Source organism: Hydra viridissima, unplaced genomic scaffold (assembly GCF_058129835.1).
Source record: "Hydra viridissima isolate aposymbiotic clone 2 unplaced genomic scaffold, HvirCarnegie_v1 scaffold_4, whole genome shotgun sequence".
NCBI classification, from domain to species: domain Eukaryota; kingdom Metazoa; phylum Cnidaria; class Hydrozoa; order Anthoathecata; family Hydridae; genus Hydra; species Hydra viridissima.
The window spans coordinates 19,029,376-19,049,081 of NW_028324303.1; the positions used below are offsets into that span (position 1 = coordinate 19,029,376).

General features: G+C 30.6%; 1 protein-coding gene and 1 pseudogene across 1 annotated transcript; both read left to right on the forward strand.

Annotated features, from left to right (window-relative positions):
- Nucleotides 1-8,359: 8,359 nt before the first annotated feature.
- LOC149890327 (uncharacterized) lies at nt 8,360-9,553 on the forward strand (annotated as a pseudogene).
- An 8,909-nt stretch (nt 9,554-18,462) lies between these two features.
- Nucleotides 18,463-19,404, forward strand: LOC149890328 (uncharacterized). Its single transcript, XM_090085251.1, has one exon. It carries the CDS (start codon nt 18,463-18,465, stop codon nt 19,402-19,404), a length of 942 nt encoding a protein of 313 aa, XP_089941377.1.
- Nucleotides 19,405-19,706: the final 302 nt, after the last annotated feature.

The following is a 19,706-nucleotide window of genomic DNA, read 5'->3' on the forward strand; positions in this document are numbered from 1 at the left end:
CAAATTTCTTCCTCCAAATTTGTCTATGACATTAGACCCGCTCTATCGTCTAATTAAGAAAGATGTGCCATGGCAGTGGACATCCGAACAACAGTCAGCTTTTGAAGCTGTGAAACAGTTGTTATCATCTGATTCAGTTCTTACTCACTTCGATCCTTCGAAACCGTTAGGAATGGCAACAGACGCTTCAGAAGTTGGTATTGGTGCCATATTGTTTCATCGATTAGCAGATGGCTCTGAACGTCCAATTGCAAATGTATCGAAGATTTTGACTGATTGTCAACGTCGCTACAGTCAAATTCACAAAGAAGCATTGGCAATAATTTTTGGCTTAAAAAAGTTTCATCAATTTCTTTTTGGTCGTCGTTTTACCATCGTCACTGATCATAAACCACTACTGGCTCTATTTGGTCCAACAAAGGCTACTCCAGCTATGGCAGCAAATAGACTGGCTCGATGGGCTTTAATTCTTAGCCAATACAATTACGAAATCGAGTTTCGTAAGACAGCTGAACACGGCAACGCTGACGCACTCAGTCGATTACCGGTTGACCATGATCGCATTTTCGATGGGGAGGAAAGTAGTGAAGAAAATTTAATGATTTGTGCGGTGAAAACCGTTAGTCGTCAAATCAATATGCATGATCCGAATATCCTGGTCCGCGAGTCGAGCAAAGATCCTGTCATCGCTGCAGTTATTCGCAATGTTCGAGATGGTTGGGTCGAATCCGACAATAATGACGAGATACGGGAATTCCAAAAACTTTCCGAAGCTCTCTCAGTTTCAGGCAAATGCTTGTTCTATGGTTCACGTGTTGTCGTCCCCAAAACTCTTCAAGATCAAGTCTTGAAGATACTGCACCTAGGTCATTTCGGCATTCAACGAATGAAACAACTCGCACGATCTGCCGTATATTGGCCAGGCATTGATTCAGCTATCACTAATCTAGCACACCAGTGTACTACCGGAAAATCAGAACCTTCCATCAAAACCAGCAGTCCATCCATGGATGCTACCAGAACGCCCTTGGAGTCGTCTACATCTTGATCATGCAATCAATTTCATGGGTACTAATTGGCTTATCATGATTGATGCTCTATCTAAATATCCATGTATTCATCCTACGTCTTCTATTAGTGCCAAATCTACCATTGATTTACTGGAAGAAGATTTTGCACACTTCGGTTATCCACATGCTCTAGTTACCGATAACTATTCCTCATTCACTTCTCAGGAATTTCTAGAATGGTGTAATAGTCGAGGTATTGTCCTGCTCAAAGGTGCTCCATATCACCCCGCCACAAATGGTGCTGCCGAACGACTAGTTCAAACTTTCAAAAAAGCCATGAAGAAATCAAACCTACCTCCTAAGAATGCTCTTCAGGAATTTCTCATGGTCTACCGCCGAACTCCTTTAGCAAATGGATCGTCCCCTAGCGAATTACTCAATGGCAGACAAATTCGGGCGCAAATCGATCTGCTTTTACCATCCCCTGTTCATTTACAACAATCAAAGCAATCTATGGACTCTTCCAAAGTTGTAAAATATTCAGTGGGAGACTTGGTTTATGCCAGATACTTTAGCTCAAGTAATGATTACAACTCAAAATGGATTACGGCTATTGTCACTGAAGTATGCGGTCCTCGATCTGTCATAGTGAAGACAGAGCCTGATGGTCTAGTCTGGCATCGTCATATTGAACAAATCAGGCATCGCTACAACTCCGGGGAGGTGGAGGAGTCAATAATAGTACAGCCCGATTTGTTGTCGTGTGAGCCGACTGGTCAAGATAAACAAGTCAAAAGACGATCTAGTAGATGCCTATCAAAGAATAATCAAAACGTTTGCTCTCCGTAAAACCAAGCTGGCGAGGAGATGTTACGGTCCATTCTAGAACTTTCTAAATACAACAGAACATTCGAGAATCTTCCATAGAACCCTCTAGATATATAATAACGTTCCAGAATGTTCTGTATCTTTCTAGGAACTTTCTATTTTACTATAAATATTAAGTTTGTGATATTATTGTATTGATATTACTGAATCAAAAATAAAAGCTTTACTGAAATCGAACTTTTCTTTGGATCTGTTAAGAAACATAACATAATTAAAATCATTTCATTTAAAAATGTTTTAATATTTTCAATTCTTAATTAAAAAAATTTAAGTCAACAAAAACTTACATTTTCTATTTTTTATATTTTGTTTACTACCTTAAAGTGAAGTGGAACAAAATAAATGAAACTGAACAAATGAAATGCAGATTAATAAATTTTGTCTAAATGTCAAATCAAAAAAGATTTTCAACTTTAAAGCTCATAAATTTGCGAATTTTGCAGCTGCATAGGTCCAACATACCATTTCGGAAAACTTAAAGCCTGCTGATTTCAAATATGTCAGATATGCTATAGATTGGGCCCATATTTTGGAGGTACGTTTGGTGCCATCTCTCAAAAAGGAAGACACAACCTATTTCATGGCAGACATATTTGGAATCAACAAATTTTAAAATTTTCAAAATGGTAAGTTGGATCTCTGTAGCAGAGATACGAGCATTACATTACAAAATTATTTTGTAATTTATAAAAACATACAAGGTAAGATTCGATTAAGTTTTATGTGTCACTTTTTGTCAAAACAAATTTTTTGTGATTTAACAAGTTAAAGAAGTTTTTGGACTTTCAAAATGCAGGATATTACAACTTTAAGCAAGTAGGCAACACTAGATTCATGTAAATAGACCCATACTTACTCTTAAATCATGCCAACGCCCTGGTGCCTTGGATGAAACATAAAGTCCTGGATTACAAACTGCCATGAGATTTCAGCTGTGTGTATGGTTCCTGTTCACCATACACACAGCTTAAATCTTATAGCAGTTTGTTAGAGGCTTCATCAGCACTTGTAGGATTTACCAGTACATGAGTGCCATCAATGTAACCACACACACTTGGTATCCTTGCAATTCCAAAAAATTTCTGTGCAAGTCCACAAAAATTTTCAGGCCAATGAATGTATTTTTCTCTCAAGTCAAAGATTACATCACAAACATTGTGCACAATACTGGAAAAGATAAAATTATTTGCATATCAGAAAATGTTGATCAAAAGTTGATCTTGATACATGATTCAATTATAACTTTATAAAAAAAAATTGTTTGTATAGATTTTACCAAGTAATTATTGGCTTGTTAACAAGTTATTATTTTATCAAGCCTTCATGATGGCTGGGAGTTTTAGCAATCGGAGAAAGTCTTACCACTCTATTATAAAAATTATTAAACAAGCTCAATAATATCAAACGAAAATTTCTTTTTTAAAATTGATTTTTTAAAACATAATTTTATTACATAAATTTTAGTATATATAAATAACTAACAAATACATTTCACCTAAATACAGTGTCAGTACTAATCTTGTGACAGTCTCAGACAGCATCGTAGAATGTATTGGTCCCAAAAAAATGTAAAAAAACTTTGATTTGATCTTTGGCTGACAGGCTCTTGTTTCAACCAGTTTTAGGCTTTAAACGATCATTCAGTTACTTCTCTAGTAAGTTTGCAACTTGTCGAGGAACTCTGTAATGTTCATAAAATGTCTTGTCATCAATATTATCATCAAATTTTCTTTAATTGAACTCACGAGGCTGTCACTCTTGTAATTCTAGTTCCTCAAACATTCCCATTTGTAAGTCTTTATTTGATGAATAAGCTGCCATTTTTAGAATACTAAATGTTTATTGAGCTTTATAGAAATTTCAGATCTGTTACAATGATGAAGATTTAATCACGTGAGCACATATAAACATAGATAAAATTTAGTGTGTTTGCATTAAAATTTGCCAGTTTATGAAATATCCACCATTAGTGGAGAAGAGACTGTTCTTTTGCTAAATGACAAACTTTACAAATTAGATTTTTTTAATACCAGGTTGAAACATGGTTTATTCTATACTTATGATAATATCAATTTTATTTTTGCTGTTTTCTTCCAATTTGGAAGTAATACAATTTATTTTTAAATTTAAAAGAGTGTAACTAATATTAGTAAGATTTTTATTAAATTGTCTAAGTTATCTGAAATGAAGCAATAAAACAATTTTTCCAGTAAATGCTAATTCCCTAATTATTACATCGCAATCTAAATTTCCATGCAGTAAACAAATAATAGTTTGTTATTTAATGAATATTTAACCTCTTCCCTACTAATGTTTGAAAAATTATAACACTTTTCTTTAGCTCATTTGCTCCTTTTATATAAGTTTATATATAGATAAAAACCATATGATCCAAAGGTGATCACAAATAATATATTTTGAAGATCAACACCATTTGCATTTACTACTTTTAAATCAACATGTTACAAATAAAATTTTTACTCTATTTATACAAGTTAAAGCTGTTAAAAATAGAAAAATTAGTTTTTAATAGTCGCCATAAATGTGCTGTATACGGAACACTTATGGTAATTTGGCACATAAAAACTCCCAGACATTACAACCACGAATGATTATAGGATCGGCATGTCCCTTCATATGCAAAATTACAACAAAATAATTTTGAATTATATTCTTCCGATCACCACATAATCACAGTGTTTGAATAGGGGTTTGTCATTCTACAAAACAAGGGGTTGAATGCTAAATTCTTTTGTAATAAAAGTTTTTTGATTCATTTTTGTAAATACAACAGCTTTCAACCTTTTGTTTTGTAGAGTAACGGGCGCCTGTTGTTAGGTCTTTCATGTCTTATATTGCAATCAATCGTAAGTTTGCTCTACTATATATTACTATTTTGATAAAAGTTGCTACTTCAAGTTGGATTTTTAAATATTTCAAAGTTAAATAATACTTCTCACTCAATGCTTACTTATAGAAAAATGTAAAAAATATTGTTGAAACACTTAATATTCAGTGAAATTATGTAGCTCTACGTTTTTCGATACAAAAGCAGACATCTGTGGTTTGAAGAAAAAATCACGAACCTTTGCACACATCACTTTGCAAAATCATTCTTTGGTTAAATTGTTGCGTTATTACACGAAATTTAGAACTTGCAGTAGAATTATTTGCGTGAGAAATTTTGAATAATTTATTAAAAAATTTGGCTTTTAGGATTGTAGCTCGCGGAAATTTTTTTTGCGTAAGGAAAAAGCTGCTTGTTTTCATAAATTCCGTATTTTTCAGCTTTATAAGATAGGCCCACTGATCTTAAAATATAACTGGATAACTTATCCGAAATATTTTTTGAAGCCAGTTTTGGCCTCCCAAGATGGCGGCGGAATCGAGGAATGGTGATATGAAAATTAAGAAATTGATGATAATCAAGTGTTATTTCTTAAGCTCAAATCTTGATAAATATATAAGTTTCTAATAAAAATCTAGTTTTTTTTTTTTAACATAAAATTTTTTTTCATAAAATAACGGAATATTACATATTTACATAATTTCAAATATATATATATATTTTTTATTCAACAAAACATATTCTTGCAATAAGTTGTTCTATATTAACTTTCTGTTTTTCGTTTTTTAGAATAAAAATAATAAAATAAAAATTCTCAGTAAAACTAAGTACAAATTTTAATTTTAATTTGCTAAAACTTATTTTGTTTAATGATAGTGAAGAAATAGTATTTGTTTGGTTGTGCAGAAATCTCAAATTTCAAATAAGTGACCTATCAAAGTCCTATGCTTTAAGAAGGTCCTAATTTAAGAAATAACAAATTTTGTATATACAAAATAAACATTTAGAAAAAAAAATAAAGTTATTTTAACTAACTAGATATCTTGTTAAATTAGCTAAGTTATTTTCCCCAAATGTTTATATTATATATACGAAATTTTCATTTCTTAAATTAGAACTTTCTTAAAGCATAAGACTGTGTTAGGTCACACTATGGTAGCTAGCATTTGTTATATAACTTATGTACCTTTTAGTTCTTAACAACCCAATGCTGTATGCTAGAAGGTTAATAACACAACAGCATGGAAGGCAGCTGATTTTTTTTTTAACATAAAATATTTTTTAGCCATTAGTTTATCAGATAGGCACTACAAAATTATAAATGCTGCATGAACTATTAGCTGAGCGCAGTGATTACACACAACTCAGAGGTTCCTTCCAGAGTTATTATATATATATGTATATATATATATATATACATTATATATATATATATATATATATATATATATATATATATATATATATATATATATATATATAAATATATATATCATATATTATAAAAATATTTTAATATGATAACTTTTGCTAATTGCTTGCGAAGCTTTTTTCCAGTTATTTTGGCAGTTTTAACTTTACCCATGTGAGAAAAACGTATTTTTGCATAATTTTCTGAAATAAGTTTAATCAGTGCAAATAAATGGCTTTCAGTTATATTTGAGTCAAACATATGAGAAGTTTGTTCATAAAACATTTTTGAGTAATCAACTGATCTTAAAACAGCACTAGAAATGGCATTTTGAATTCCTATTTCATTTGGAAGGTGGCCATTTATTGAGGCAAGCAACCTTTATAAACATTTTAGTTTCTTCGCGTATGATTACAACACTTTTGGTTGGTTTAATTAACCCTCCTCTGTCTTTGAATTTTAAAAAACTGGTTTGTTTGAAATGATAAAAAATTACAATGCATTCCGACATTTAATGCAGATAGTTTATTGTAAATTTAAGTATCATATGTTTTTTAATAAGATACATAATGTTGATAATATTTGATAACATACAAAATATATGTTATCAAAAAATTCCCTTAATAATTCGTTTTGAATAACAACTCAAAAACAATTGACTCAATCATTGAGAGCTGGAATATTACAAAGAATAATATATAAGTAAAATAACATATATTAAAAAATAATATTTTGTATTTAATATTTTTATTAAATACTTTATCCATTAATTACATATATGTATTAAATAATCCTAGAAGGAACCCCTGAGTTGTGTGTACTCACAGCACTCAGCTAATAGTTCATGCAGCATGTACATATCTGGTATCTAGCTACAAAAATTGAAAATATAAAATTTGTCAAAATTATAAGTAGACACCACTGCCGCTTACCATACAGTTATGTTATTAACCTTCTAGCACACTGCATTGGGTAACTAAGAACTAAAAGGTACATAGATTATGCATAAATATTTTTTAATCGTAAATTGCACTTAAAAAGTATATCGAATATTTTGTACCTTAGTATCTAAATAGTTACTTTAATTGTCTGATTTTTTTAGAAATCATTTCATTTCTTTAAAATTTTTAAAACTTTGTTTCATAGTCTTGTTTTTCTTTCAAAACTCTATTTTCATTCATATTTCTGTTAAAAGCCTTATAAAATGTATATCGATCACCGCTAAGAGCTCCGATCGCCGCCATTTTGGGAGGCCAATTTTGGCTTCAAATTTTTTTGAAAAAGACAATTGAATACGCAATCCAGTTATATTTTAAGATCAGTGGATAGGCCCATGGTATCATAGACGGGTTGCGTGATGACGCGTTTTGTTTTTTTTCCGCAGTCCAACGCGTTTTCAGCTGTATAGAAAATAAGCATAAACAACCGCATAATTTGAGTTTCATTCTGATTATATAAAATTTAAATTTAGTGTATTTTATTTATTATTTAGTATGATAATTTATTATACTATAATAAATTTGATATATATTATTTAAATAGCTTCAAAAAAATTTATTATGTGGAGTAAATCAAAATATTTTCTAACTCTTAACAAAGAAGAGCAAGTAAAATACAAAGAAAAATTAACTCTTGGAAACGGATCGGTCTTGCCAGATCCATTATCAATTGATGACTGGCAAAACAATGTGACACTGCTCCCTAATATATTACTTGGTGATATACAACTCTTCCTTATTGACACACCTAGTCGATTCACCAGAGAGAATATAAGAGCATATAAGTCTTTAGAAGCATACAACTTCTTTGTTTCTGGTGTTCATGATGTTTTTTTATCATAAAATCAAAAACACTGACTACTGTTTCTTGAAAACTAAGGTAATGTATTAAAGAAATTATTTAGTAACTATTTACTTTTTTTTTTAAATTATGGTTGTTCATAGGTTCTGCCAAGTCAGCGGCAAGGACAAAGACACCAGGACTACAGCGTTTGTGTTGCACTTCATAAAAAGAGCTGAATTTTGACCGGTTATTGCTCCTGTATGGCCGTACTTGGATCAGCCTGTAGCCATCTTGCTGCTCTATTGTTCAAATTATAAGCTTGTGTTCAACTGGAACTAAATGAGGAAACAGCATGCACAAATAAACTGTGCAATTGGAACAAATCAAGAACTAAGTCTGAACCAGTCCCCATTCAAGTAAATGAACCTCAAGCGGTCAAAACATAATGCAAAAGTGCCATGTGTAGAGTCACCAGCTAATTACATGCTTAAAAGATTCACAACACACCACAGTGCCCCGATTTCACAAAGAGATAAAAAAGATTTAGAGTCTCTTTTTAAGATTTCACCAAAAGCAGCAGTGTTTACATGTATAAGCTGGTTATCAAGTACTAGTTATAATAGTGAAACAGATTCAGCTGATGAAGATGACCGCACAAATTTGCCAGAGCCCTTAACCTATTTATACGATCCATCAATTGTTAATAACTCTTTAGATGAAGTTAAAAATATTTCAAAAGAGCGTTTTAGTGAGTATAAAAAATTTAATTATTAAAAACAATTTGAACAACTTGCTGTGGTTACTATGAGACAAAGTAAGATCTATTACAGTTCAATATCAAAACAAGCATTTTGCACTAATATTGAAAACCCATCATTAAATTTTATTTATGAAATAATGAAGTATAAACAATTCCCAAACTTACCTGCTTTAAACTACGGTAAAAAAACGAGGAACACGCCAGGAAGTGCTTCAACACTTTATTAGCAGCAGAGCACAAAGATTTTCACTTGACTGGTGCTGGATTGTACATTAATATTGAAAATCCATTTTTAGGAGCAAGTCCTGATGGCTTTGTTGAATGTAAATGACATGGCGCAGGAGTTTTAGAAATTAAATGCCCATTTAAATTTAGGAATGGTCTTGATGGATGGAAAGAGGATAAAGGAACTCCAATTGATATTTATGGCAACATATTAAAAGAACTTAAATATTACTATCAATTGCAACATTAGATGTATGTAACAGGTAGAACTAATTGTGACTTTTTTGTATGGAGTAATGGACATAAAAAAGGAGATACATTTTTATTGAGAGTCGAAAGAGATGAAAATTTTTGTAAAACATTACTGGAAAAATTTAATAGTGTTTTTATAGGTGATACTTCCAGAACTATTATGCAGAAAGAAAGACCCAAAAAATGATTTAGAAGAGAAAAAATACTGTCTTTGCCAGAAACCAAGTTTTTATCCAGTGATTGAATGTGATAGTCCAAACTGCAAAATTGAATGGTTCCACATGTCGTGTGTCAGTACAAAACATGCACCCAAATAATCATGGGTTTGCCCAACTTGCAAGGATACAAAACAAGAATCAAAAATAAAAATAAAATAAACTTTTTTCCAGTTTTTCAGTTAAACAACAACACTATTACTCATTATTACTTTAATTCCAAAAGGAAAAAAGTTTTAAATCGCTTAAGAGACCTTTCTGCAATGGCCACGTGCAACGGAAAAACGCGCTCTTTCAAAGCCTAGTAACTAATGACGAAACGATGTTAAACGTTAAACATTAAACGTTAAACATTATACATTTCTGTAGAAAGATTATTAACATGAATCATCAAAAAATCTAAATCTTAATGCTTTTATCCTGCAATTATACGATTTTTGTAAAATAGTATAATTTTGAGCTGATAAAGTAAATTTCAAGTTAAAGTTGGCAAAACTAAATCAAACTTTTACTACATTTCTTTTAAATATCATTAATGGAGACAACAAAATGCAACTTTATTTCCATGTTTTATTAAAAAAAAAAAAAAAAAATTGACCCTCTCTAATATATATATATATATATATATATATATATATATATATATATATATATATATATATATATATATATATATATATATATATATATATATATTTATATATATATATATATATATATATAGTTATTTGGTTGGTGGAAAGTTTATATATATATATATATATATATATATATATATATATATATATATATATATATATATATATATATAAACTTTCCACCAACCAAATAACTCTAGAAGAAACCTCTGAGTTTTGTCTACTCACAGCGCTCAGCAAATAGTTCATGCAGAGTTTATGATTTTATAGCAAATATATGAAAAAATAATGCATAAAAAATATTTCATCTTAAAAAGATACTCAGCTGCCTTCCATGTTATTGTGTATTAAGGTTCTAGCACACAGCAATGGGTAGTTAAGAACTTAAAGGTAGATAAATTATATGACAAATACCAATTATTTGAAATTAGTGATTAATCCACAATAGTGATCGACCGAATTTCGTTTCGGGTCCGGTTTCCAGTCAAAATTATGACCGGAAACGAATTTCCAGTTCCGGTTTCGGCTATACTTAAGATTTTGGTTCCTGCCGGATTTTCGGTTCAAATTGCTACCGAAAATATATATTATAAAACTTTATTTAGCATAATACCGTTATTATCATTTTGATAAAAATGATTAAAAAATTTTTTAAATTAGTAGTTAAGCATGAGAATTATTGTAAAAAAAATTTGGCTTTGTTTGAAAACTAATTAATTTTCTTGTTTAAATTAATTTTAAATTAATATTCATATCTTGTAATGTTTTTATCGCTATTATTTGAGCTAAACTTACACCATTCTGATTCTTATCAGCTCATTTTCTTAAACAAATTGTCATGATCCAAATGGACAATTTTGAGCCTCCTATAGATGAATTGGATCCTGCAGCTCAAAGTCTGACGACAATTGAAAAAAATTTCATCTTTTTCGCACATTGTTAAAATTATTGTGCATTCTCGAACAGGGGAAAATGATTAATGTGCATTTTGACTATCCTAAAAATCATCTTAGTGTTAAATGATTTTTTTGGATTGTCCAGCAGCTTCTCTATGCCTTGGGTTTCGGAAGAACTTAAAAAAATATATTAGGCACTTCAGTCCATTTTATGATCTCGTAATATAATTAAGCTAAATTAATTTTATTTTTATTGCATTCAAAATATTAATCTTGTTTTAAAATGGGTTTAACCAACTTTGTAGCACTTCTGGTTGTCAAGAAATTTGCATTTTTATACTACCTAATTTGACAAATTTTTAGACAAAAAAACGCGTTTTTTTATTTTAGTTTTTTTTTAACATTTTTTTTTAGCGTTAAAATTTTACGACTTTAGGCAATAATCTATCTGTTATCATTAAACAATATACAAATAAAACAACTTTCAGTTCACAACTAATCTTTAGAAAAAATATATATAGAGAAAAATTATATATACAGAAAAAATATATATAGCAGAAAAATATATATATTCATTAATATAGTCATAGACACATTACACATTAATATAGTCATATCTCTATTACAATATTAAATTGTGAAAAAATAAAACACAAGGTTGCCCAATTTTAAATTTTCTTAAATATTATAGATACGATATTATAAATATTATAGATCAATATAAACGATATATATCTTTACATATATGATATATATATATATATATATATATATATATATATATATATATATATATATATATCTAAATATATAAATATATATGTATATATATATATATATATATATATTTAAACAATATAAATAATATAGATTAATATATACGACCAATTTATAATAATATTATATAATTTATAACATATTTATAATATAATATTACTAATGATATATAATAACTATACGATAAGTTATAACAACTATAAACGTTATAGATATAGATATTATAGATTAATATATACAACTAATTTATAATAATAATATATAATTTATAATATATGTAATATATTTCTAAAAAAATATTACTAATAATATATATAACTAGTAATTATTTCAAATAAATTGTAAAATAGGCTTTTTACAAAAGTATAACCTTTCCTTTTTCAAGGTCAACAAGCAATGGAAAAGTCCATACTTGATTTTCCTCAGTCTCATAGACCACTTCAAACAAAGTTTTTTTTAAGTTAGGAGTTGACTTGTTTACTCGAAGAACTTCACCTGTACACCAAAAGTATTTTTTAGTGTCGATTTTCATTATTTTATGTTGAATAATTTTCCCAACAAGATAATTAACATCATTTAGAATGACAGCCAAGATGTTTGTTTTTTGTTGATTTGCTAATTGAGACAGTCTTGCATTCTTTAATTTTTCACTTAACTCTTCTTTCTCTTTTGCAATCAAAATATCTCGTTCTTTTCTTTCAATAAGAATAACTCTTCTCTCAATGGGCTCTGGAAAAGTCCTTGTTCTAATAACTGATTGTAAATTACTGAGCAACTCATAGTTTGTTAAGTTTATTCGCTTACTACCATGCATTTTAGTTTTGTAAAAATATTTAGGTTCACATTTAACTTCCATAACATACCTATAAAAATCCAACTGTGCTCTTAATATTTTTTTGCTTTTAAATGTGTCAACAAAACATATTCATCATCTGCTTCTTTTGAGGTCAACCACACCTTCGTCCTCACTTTTAACAACTCATTAATCGATTTAGCTTTTTTTAAGAAGGCTTTGTCTTCAGCTCTTTTTTTAGCTTTATGCTTTTCAGACAACCTTTCACTCATTTTAAACTTTAATTCTAAATGACGTTGTTTATATTTATCTTTCATTTTATTAAAGTTTGTTGAAGCTTTTTTTTAGCAATGAGTCACGCTCATCTAAAGTCTTTTTATCCAACCAGTCTAGTGTTTTGTTTTTATACCACATAGTATAAGCTTGTATAGTTTGTATTTTGGCATTTGGCTTTGTGAGAATTAAAAGATCCAATACCGCAAAGTCACTTTCTGATGCTTTGTTTGTTGTTGGAACATTCTCTGCAGCCTTACTTATATTATCAGAAGGATGCCAATATTTACCTCCAGGAAGTTGATCAGCAGATTGTCTTTCCAGAACAACTAACAAAGAATGACAAATTACTTCTAATGTCTGCTGTGTTAAAATATTTAAATCAGTGTCATTAGCCTCTTCAAATAATTTATCATACAAAATATCTTTATGAATATTAACATCACTTGGACTGAATATAGGTGTTTTCGAGATCATAATCGATGATGCATTTTTACACAAATCTGAAAGTTTCATTTTTAGGGTTAACAAAAATGGATTCATATCAAGAATACTCTTTTGTGATTCAATTATCAGCCAAAGTGGACCTGTAATTATTTTATCAATTATTCCAAGAGCCCGCACTTCTGCTAAATATAATTTGTTGCTAATATCTTCTTTAACTGCAAGTAAAAGATTATTTTGATTTGGCCAATTTTGAAGAAACTCTAAAATATCTTTTGAATGAAAATACAAAGCTGCAGCATTATAATATAATATATTAAATCTGTTACTAACAAAGGGTGCAAGCATACATTTACTTTGTCCTTTACCAGCAAGAAATGCATTAAAATACCCAGCAACTCCAGCTTCATCACTTCCCCTTACATGAAAAGCTTTACATGCAGTTCTTATTAATCTAGTGGCACCTGATTCAGCAGTATTGAATGCAAAAATATTTTCTTAACTAGTACTTAATATATATATATATATATATATATATATATATATATATATATATATATATATATATATATATATATATATATATATATATATATATATATATTATAAATCTTCAAGTCGAGTCAAGATGTCGTTTTGATTAACGTTAATATCATTTGTGATACAAATGTAATTTTATTACGGTTTTTTTGTAAATGAAATTAATAAATAAAAGTGGGTTTATTTTAATTACTATAATGGCTGACTATTAAATATTTGGAAGAAAAAAAGTCAAAAATTATGCGTTTTAATTTCAGAAGTATGCATATTTAGCACTTAGTTAAGATTTTTCTGATAACATATATGGTGTTTACTAATGCATATGATTGGTTAAATGTAAAAAAATCAGGAGTAGTGAGAGGCGGTCAACCTGGCGGTCAGTTTGGAGAACAGTGTTGCTTCAATTTTTCAAACGAGAGTAACCGATAAACACCGATATGAAACGGTATGAAATAGTAAATTATTCTATTTCATAATTTATTTAACTTAAGGAAATGTAAATTCATAATAAATTTATGAACTTTTTCTTTTGTCTAAAGTTCCAAACAAATAATTGTCTTCAACTGCCAGATCAACCACATTTTGAGTACTAGCACGAGAGGCTGCAGGAGACAGAGAGGCAGGTCCTTCAACGGCAGCAGCTTCGTCGGCTTGTTCTTCAGCAGAAGTGAGCAACCATTTCTTGATCTTAACTTTGCCATAGTTTTGCTGGATATACAGGAGTTTCTCTACTTGTTCTGGTTGCAACTTGGTTCGTTTGTAGGAGACAATGGTACCTAAAAACTCTCTCTGACGAAGCACCAGATGCAGGCATACAAAGCCATTTTCTTGCAGATTCTGCAAACAATGGAAACTTGTGTTTGTTGGTCCTCTAGAAGTCCAAGACATCCAATCCAGTGACTGCAGGTACCTTGAGGTACATTTCCCATTCAGTAGTAATGGAAGACTGATCAGCTGGAGGTAACTCTAACTAGGAGGTCACTAGCCAAATAAAAAAAAGGGTCGTCATCAGGTTGGAAATCTTGAGATCTTGCCTCTCCTAGCAGCCTGGATTCCATCTCTTGTGTTGTCTAAATCTATTGATGATGGTTCAGAGAATTGGCAATAAGAGCGTCATAGGCCTCATCAAATCCACCATTATTTTTCAAAGCCAAGCCGTTGTACAAAGGATTCAGTAAATTGGGGACTAAATAGTGCAAGTTGGTTGCTCCAGATTATCGAAACCTGAAATCAATAGCTTTAAATAGTTTTAGATAAAACATCTCAGCAGTAAGAGACAGGCCACCACGTATAGCTTGCAGAAGTCGGTAATTCAATCCATACAGATGAAAGATAACTCTGTGAATGGAAACTTTCTTGTCAGCAGAGAAGCTTTCCGAAATGTCCGAGATTTTCCTTAAAATTGGCAAAATTTCGTCGAAGATGTAAAACTCATCCTCACTGGGAATAGCGGGTGCAAATTTGTTAGGGTCAGAACCTGGATTATCCCTGATTGAGCTCAAAGGTCTTCTCATCCTTACAATACTGTCCATCATCATTAATGTGGAGTTCCAGCGGGTATTGACAGGCGAGATAATTTTCACATACTTTAATTCCTCCTTGTCAACTGTGTCGTTATCATCCTACATGTTTTGAATCTCCTTCTTGATTCGCTGTTCTGACAAAGAGGACTTGTGGCATAGAGATAACAGTTCTGTGGCTTTTTTAACGGCTGACACCATATCCAAACCTTCAACTAACTTGGCTTCTTAAATAGCACCTTCCACAACCAAGATCCAATGGTGCTAAGCACAGAGCAGAGACTCGTCAACAAACTTGCATTTAGGCATGGCTGCCTTCAGGTTTAAAGCTGAGTCATGAACACAAACAACATAGCTTTGTCCGGCAATTGCGGGAATCTCTGAGACGTTTCTAAAATAAAAAAATAATAATAATAAGTATAAATATTATGTAAATTAAAATTTGCATATAACAATTTAATACATTTAAATATAATATCATATTATAAAATTATAACTAAAGGTATAACAAATATTACATGTAACGGGTAATATCACTAGTATGTTATATTGTATAAAAATACTTAGTAATAGTAAGCTAAAGTATTAGTAGAAGTACTATTATAATAAGTTAAAAAATCTTCTATAAAAACTTTCTTACTGATCCAGTCTGATGGCAATAGCTTCTGCAGTATGGCGTCCAGAATGGGTGACACACCAATAACAAACATCTGGTGGTTGAAGTCTTCATTGATGAAGTGGAGGGTGATAGCTTGATAGGCGTTATTATTCCGACTTTTCCACATGTCAAAAGAAATGGTGAGTCCTGGACTTTTTTGCAACTCTTTTTCCAGAACTAGATCCACTGCTGCCTTCACGTTTTTGTAAACCAAATGGCAACCTAAAAGAAGAAAAAGCAAATAAAAAAACTGCTGTTTACACAATATATAGTTATTTAAAAAAACTAACAAAATATATTGGCGCGGACAGGTCTAGAAAGTAACCATTTTCAAACTAAAAAGGGACGTACTAACTTACTATGAAACAGCAATTATGTAATAATGGCGTCAGGGGACTTACGGCGTTATTTTTATTTCAATTAAGATTAAGGCGTTTGGAATTTTAAGTTTCATTTAAAACTCATACAAATTCTTTAAATTTGTTTCCCTCTTAAATCTAATGAAACCTTCCCAAAATTATTTTTTTAGCCAAAAGTACAATAAATTATATATCTTACTTAAAACGAGAGTATGTTGTGGCAGATTTGATCAGCATCTTTGGGTTGAAATAAGAAATCAGATCCTGGAAGCCTTTATGCCCAACAAGGTTAAATGGTAAGTTGCATCTGGCTAAGAACTTTGCAATATCCAAAATACCTCGAAGTTGATCTCAATCTTGTGGTTTGTATTTTAACCAAGCATCAATCTTTTTGTTCTGATTGCCCTTTGGTTGACTACCCAGTTTTCTTGACTTTACTCTTCTGCCCATGACCAGAGGAACCTTGACTCCTTGATCCTTTTCTTATGACTCATCCTCGTCGTATATCTGTAAAATGAAAAAAAAGTTGTAAAATTTTTACATTACAATGTACACACTGTAAAGCGGCTAAAGCCTGCAATACAATGTAGAATTTAAACTTTGAACATTCTAAATATAGAAATACTCAATTTAAAACTTTTTTTTCATAACTGTCCTAAAATATCTTTTCAAACTCATTAAAAGCAACATCAGCCTTCCTCTTCTTCTCTGACTTGTTCAATCTGGGCAAATTCAACTGTATGCTTTCTAAAAAGATGGGACCTCATCCCAGAAGTATTATGATCTGCAACATTAGCAACTGCCGGACAGAGCTTGCAATTTGCTTGGACGACTTTTTCACCAGCTGCATTTTAAGTCGCCTCTTCTTCAAAGAAGTTCCAGATTTCCATTCACTGACTTATAAGATCAAACTTCTAAACTAAATAAGAAAAAGAATCTTTTATTTCACAAAAAAAAATTTGACTCCCTCACGAAAACTAGCCTTTTCCCAAAAAATGACAAAGTTTTTTACTATAAAAATTCTATCGGACATTTTAAATAATTGATATTTCAAATTTTACAACAATATCAAGTTATTAAAATAATATTTCAAAAATTTATCTTTTCTTTTACTACTTCGAACAACCTGTAGCAATAACAATTTTTGTTATCTAAGTTTAACCATATTTCACTTAAAAAGTTTATAAACAAAGTAAAAATAGACACTTCGTATGTACTACTATATTTTAACAAAATAAAACAAAGTTTATCATATCTTACTTTCAAATTTTGATTAAATTTCAATGTTTTTTTATGGGGAATTATTTAGACTTCCTTAAGGCACTAAAGAGTCACTGTTTTCTTTTTGATCTTGATATTATTTTTCCCATCTGACTGCGAATCATACAATTTACAAACTACAATCCCTTTCTATACAGTTTTACAACCGCGCCATTTCAACACATTAAATACATTAAGACATTACATGCGTTAACACCAACATACATTAACACTGACAGAAATTATGACCTTACATATGAGCCTATGAGAGTAAAAGTGGACCAAGTCCAATTTTTTTCAAATGACCCTTATGTATGTAAAACTGCTAAAAATTTGCTATATTTTTAGAGCAATAATGGACCTAGTCCATAACACATTTATTTCTTATTCAACAGAGGGCAGCACATTTTTACTCTAACAATAAATCACCAGGTATAGAGAGTAATAGTGGACCAAGTCCATTGATAGTGCTTTAATGTAAGAAATCAAGATTCAAAACCACATAAACTACACATTTTCTTAGAATTATTATTATTATATTAGAACAAGAATAACATTTGTACAGGAGAGATGCTTTAAATGAATATCTGATTATGGTTTTATATTAATATAGTGAAGTATACACTTTCACACTTTATAAAGTGACAAAACTGAAATAGTTTGGTGAGCGATAATATAAGATTTATTCAATTGCTCTCAGCAGGAATATAAATATTGATTTGTTAGACAGTAGATATAATGGTCTGCCACTACCAAAGTTACAGCCTCTTTAGAAAGGTCTATTTTGTGGCTTTGATAACATCTAGCTAGGGGAGCACTTGCATGCATGTTGTGTACATGTACATTATTCTTTCTAATAATATTCTGAATGTATGTAATATTTAAAAAATATTTATTGTAGGATAGTGTAAACATGCATTCACGAGCCGCACACATGGTGTCACTGGCATTGATAAAGTGCGAGAAGGTTCTGAGATCTCTAGCTACAGATACAACAATTGCAGATCCTAACTTAGCAGCAGATATACAGACAGAACGTTCTACATTAGCAGCTGAATCTCCGATTTTAGCCGATAATTCACCGGTTGTAGCAGTTGAATCTCCGATTGTAACAACTGAATCTCCGAATGTAACAACTGAATCTCCGATTGTAACCGATCAACGCCCTCGAAAACGAAAACGTTGTGTAATGAACTGGAAGAAAAATGTGATTAAGCGCTTACGAAATACAGGTAGCGAATATGTAAAGCATGGCGGAACGTTACAAAAAGCTAAGAAATTAAACGAACATTATTTAATAAATCACAGTAGCAAAAACAAATGTGCTGAAAATTTGACTTTAGAGCAGACTAATACTCTGTTTGAAAATTTCTGGAAATTAGGAGATTTTGATGCACAAAATCTGTTTCTTGCTGGCTGCGTGAAACAATCAACAGTAGAACGTAGACGACCAAGAGTAAGAAATAACAAAATTACGAAAAATGAAAAAAAACATGCAAAGGGTTTTGCACGAGTATACTCTGTGTTTGCAGATAATAAGCCCGTTACTGTTTGCAAACCATACTTCTTGGCGATATTTGACATTAGCAGCGGTCGACTAAATCGTGCGTTAGTCAACCAACGGGAGAATGGTGGTGTGTCAGGCAAAGATGGACGAGGAAAATATGATCACAAGACACAACGCATTCATGAGGAACACATCACTCGCATTAAAGATCATATTTGCATTTTTCCCACATACGAAAGTCACTATACTAGAAGTCACAGTGCATCTACGAAAGTCCCACATACGAAAGTCACTATACTAGAAGTCACAGTGTTTGTAATAATGAGGACTATTTTTGTCGATAATTAGTAAATAGTAATTGTGTTTTTTTACAACATAGTATTAATTTGTACTACTTCTCTTAATTTGAATTGCTATTGTAAACGAATAGCAATTCAAATTAAGAGAAGTAGTACAAAATAAACTGAAATTTACAGCGATATAGCGTTGTTTTGCGCTATATCGCTGTAAATTTCAGTTTATTTTGTTCATCATGATTTAAATAGCCTAATAAAATGATTAAGTCAATTTTGGCAAAAATGTCAGTTAGAACATTGTCAAACCAACGCACAGTGGAGTATTTATACGAAAAAGTTGATCAAAAGTCGATT

What these genes read in the sequence shown, in the direction of transcription:
- LOC149890328 (XM_090085251.1), top strand. Translation starts at nt 18,463, where the DNA reads ATGCATTCACGAGCCGCACACATGGTGTCACTGGCATTGATAAAGTGC.